Below are 3,675 nucleotides of genomic sequence, written 5' to 3'. Positions count from 1 at the left end.
TTCTTCTTCTTCCTCTTCCTCTTCCTCTTCTTCTTCTTCTTCTTCTTCTTCTTCTTCTTCTTCTTCTTCTTCTTCTTCTTCTTCTTCTTTGTTTTCCACTTCTTCCACATCATATGAACTAAACTAAAATAAAAAATAAATAAAAAAGAAATCAACAACAGGACTGTTAAACTACAATACTCCGTAACAAACAAGGTAGCATACTGGTGGTGTAGATGGCAGAGAATCCCTTGTGACTCACAGAGGAGTCAGTTCGCATCCTCACAAGCATTCGGTTATTGTTGGAGATGTAGGAGGGTGGGGAGGGCAAGGAGATGTCGCATAGTGAGACCAGCAGAGTGTTGTTTGTCGTGTGTCCGTCGTAGAGCTGAAACAACAATGAGGAGGGGGAGGGGGAACAGTGGTTTTACTTTGCTCTCTCTCTTTCTCTATCTCACTCATGCACGTGCACATACACACACACAAACACACACACACACACACACCCAACTTAATATTATGTTGACAGGATCTAACAGACAACTGTCTCCCTCCACCTCTTTCTCTCTCTCTCCCCCACTTCTCCCTCACTTACACTGACGTAATCTAACAGAGAGCTTCCACCCTTCACCTCTCTCTCTCTCTTTCCAACTCTCTCCTCCCCCTCTCTCCCCCTCCCCTCTCTCTTCCCCCCCTCCCCTCTTACTCACATTAACATAATCAAATCTCCCCCTTTACTCACATTAACATAATCAAATCTCCCCCTTTACTCACATTAACATAATCAAATCTCCCCCTTTACTCACATTATCATAATCAAAATCTCCCCCTTATTAACATAATCAAATCTCCCCCCTTACTCACATTAACATAATCAAACTGACAGCTCCCATCCTCCAGCTCAAAGTCTGTGAAAGTGAGGTTGACCACATGGCCCTCGGCCACTGTTATGTACCACTCACACTCTGTGTTGTGAGGGTAGTTGTCGGGGTAGTTAGCCGACTGGATGACCGCTGAGGGCACCGAGAAGTTACCGCCACAACCTGGGAGAATAGGACAGAAGGACAAACATAAAATAAGATGAGATGAAATAAGATGAGATAAAATTAGACAATATGATGAGATAAGGTTAGACAATAAGATGAGATGAAATAAGATGAGATAAGATTAGACAATAAGATGAGATGAAATAAGATGAGATAAGATTAGACAATAAGATGAGATAAGATTAGACAATAAGATGAGATAAGATTAGACAATAGGATGAGATAAGGTTAGACAATAAGATGAGATAAGGTTAGACAATAAGATGAGATAAGATTAGACAATAAGATGAGATAAGGTTAGACAATAAGATGAGATAAGACTAGACAATAAGCTGAGATAAGATAAGATAAGACAAGATAATGATAAGATAAGATAAAGTGAGAAAAGATAGATAAGATAGGATCAGGTGGGATAGGATAAGATAGAATAAGATAGGATAGGAGAAGATAGGATAAGGTAATAAAAAAGACAAGACAAGACAAGATAAGATAAGATACATCCCTGTAAGTAGCATGAGAGAATCCAGTGCAAGTCACAGACATATCCGTACGAAACTTTGCAAACAGACAGAGAGACACACTGACAAACATACCGGTATATAGGCCTACTCAGAAATACACACTTAGAGACAAACAAATAGACACACACTCACCGCCCTCAATAGCCCTGTAATTTGCAGAGAATCCGGTACCAGTCACGGACATATCCGTGCGGAACTTGACAAACATGTTGTTTCCGGTGGAGCGCATGGTCTGGTTCGTGATCGTTGTGTGACACAGTTGGGTCAGACGTGGGCCCTGGCTGTCGATTCCTGCGAAAACCTTGCACAAAGAAATAAAATAATAAATATGAGGCAGCATGGTGGAATCAAGCTCTCGTCAATTTTGGGGCATGTAGAGTTATTGGTATCATCTTTAAGCTTGTTCACTTGTGTTTATTTGGATGAAAAAAATATCCATTTATCTTGAATACACGTCGAGATATTTGCGAATGAAGGAGGTGGGGGTCACCTGTTTTCAGAGGTAAAATTAGTGAGAAAATGGGTGCCAAAGATTAGTTATTTCCTTAGCTTAAGAGTTCGTGGTAACTGAAAATTTACATTTTTTGTGCCTTTAATCAACATTTTTTAGAAAATCTACACAGAAATGAGTTCTTTAATGGGCATGAAAGGTGTTGAGCCAAAAACGAAAATTTGATAAAAATTCACAAACCAGAGGAAAAATGCAAGTTTCTTCACTTTGAATATTTTGACGAGAGCCTGATTCCACCACGCTGCCTCACAAATAAGCTATTTTTTTGTACATTCTCGTGAAGAAAAGTTGGTTACAATGGTAAATATACATACATTAATACATAGTTATAAATACATATGTATGTGTAACATTGTGGTGAAATCAGGCGTTCATCAAAATAATGAACTCGAAGAAAACAGCATATTTCTTCCCATTTCGTAGTTTTTATGGAATTTTTATTTTTGGGCTCAACACTTTATGTCCATTTAAAAACACATTGCTGTGTGGCTTTTACTGAAAAACATTGAATAAAGGCACAAAAATCGTAAATTTACAGTTTCCATGACGCTTAAGCTTTTGAAGTCGCCAAACTTTGGTGGCCTTTTTCTCTCTAATTTTACTTTTGAAATCAAGTGACTCCATCCCCCTCCCCTCCCCACCACAGAAACACATCCCCCCACAGGGCAGTGCTACTGACTGAAAAGTCTTTAGGCCATTCCCAAAGGGGGAATAATAACATGTTCTTATATACAGTAAAATTGTTAATGGGCTGATTTATCAATGTCATGCTCATACTGTGCCGGAACAATACAGGGGGAACTGCTGCTTTTTCTTTCCTCATCCATACTATCGTAATTTTTCCTCTAATTCTTTTGCATGTTTGCAACTCTCTTGTGAACTGGTATTTCCGGGGTGCCTTGATAGTCGAAGCAGACTTTGTGCTGTTGAGGCTGGAGAGTAAGCCTTATTCCACGTTTGAACTTCTCTGTTGACGTCTACCCCTTGGCGTTCATATGACCTTATGCAGTTGTGAGTGCCGTAAAACCTTACTAAAATTAAAACTAAATAGAAACACAAACACTCCAACAAACCTAAACACCATCAAAAGCGCACGTAGAATCGAACTCCAGGTTAAAGTCGGTGAAGGTGACCTGTACTTCCCTCCCCCGCATACACACTCTCTCTCTCTCTCTCTCTCTCTCTCTCTCTCTCTCTCTCTCTCTCTCTCTCTCTCTCTCTCTCTCTCTGTGCCCCCCTCCCCCCCATACACACACATACATACCTCAACACCATCAAAAGCCCACGTAGAATCGAACTCCAGATTAAAGTCGGTGAAGGTGAGCTGTACTTTGTACTTCACTCTCTCTCTCTTCCTGACCCCCCTTCACTCTCTCTCCCCCTACATCGCCCTTTCCCCTCACCCCCCCTCCCCCCAAGACACACACACAACACTCCTACATACCTCCACACCATCATAAGCACACGTAGAATGGAACTCCAGATTAAAGTCGGTGAAGGTGAGCTCGATAGCGTAGCCCGTTGGCACGGTAATGGTCCAGTGGCACTCCTGGTAGTTGTTGTACTGCTGGGGGTAGTTGGGCGTTGTGAAGGTGCCCTGCATGCCGGTCAGAACACC

General features: G+C 41.4%; 1 protein-coding gene across 1 annotated transcript in view; it reads right to left on the bottom strand.

Moving 5' to 3' along the window:
* Window positions 1–3,675, bottom strand: part of LOC101853032 (cubilin) — a gene marked incomplete at its 5' end in the record, with an annotated part of 106,878 nt that overhangs the window by 56,988 nt on the left and 46,215 nt on the right. Inside the window, 4 exon segments of the mRNA XM_035972231.1 lie at window positions 205–367; window positions 844–1,022; window positions 1,679–1,847; window positions 3,502–3,675. Coding sequence (XP_035828124.1) covers window positions 205–367; window positions 844–1,022; window positions 1,679–1,847; window positions 3,502–3,675 — 685 coding nt within the window.

The sequence above is a fragment of the Aplysia californica genome, unplaced genomic scaffold (genome assembly GCF_000002075.1).
Source record: "Aplysia californica isolate F4 #8 unplaced genomic scaffold, AplCal3.0 scaffold00619, whole genome shotgun sequence".
Classification (NCBI taxonomy): domain Eukaryota; kingdom Metazoa; phylum Mollusca; class Gastropoda; order Aplysiida; family Aplysiidae; genus Aplysia; species Aplysia californica.
The sequence above is the reverse complement of the archived record's forward strand: the minus strand, read 5'-3'. Positions and strand labels throughout refer to the sequence as shown.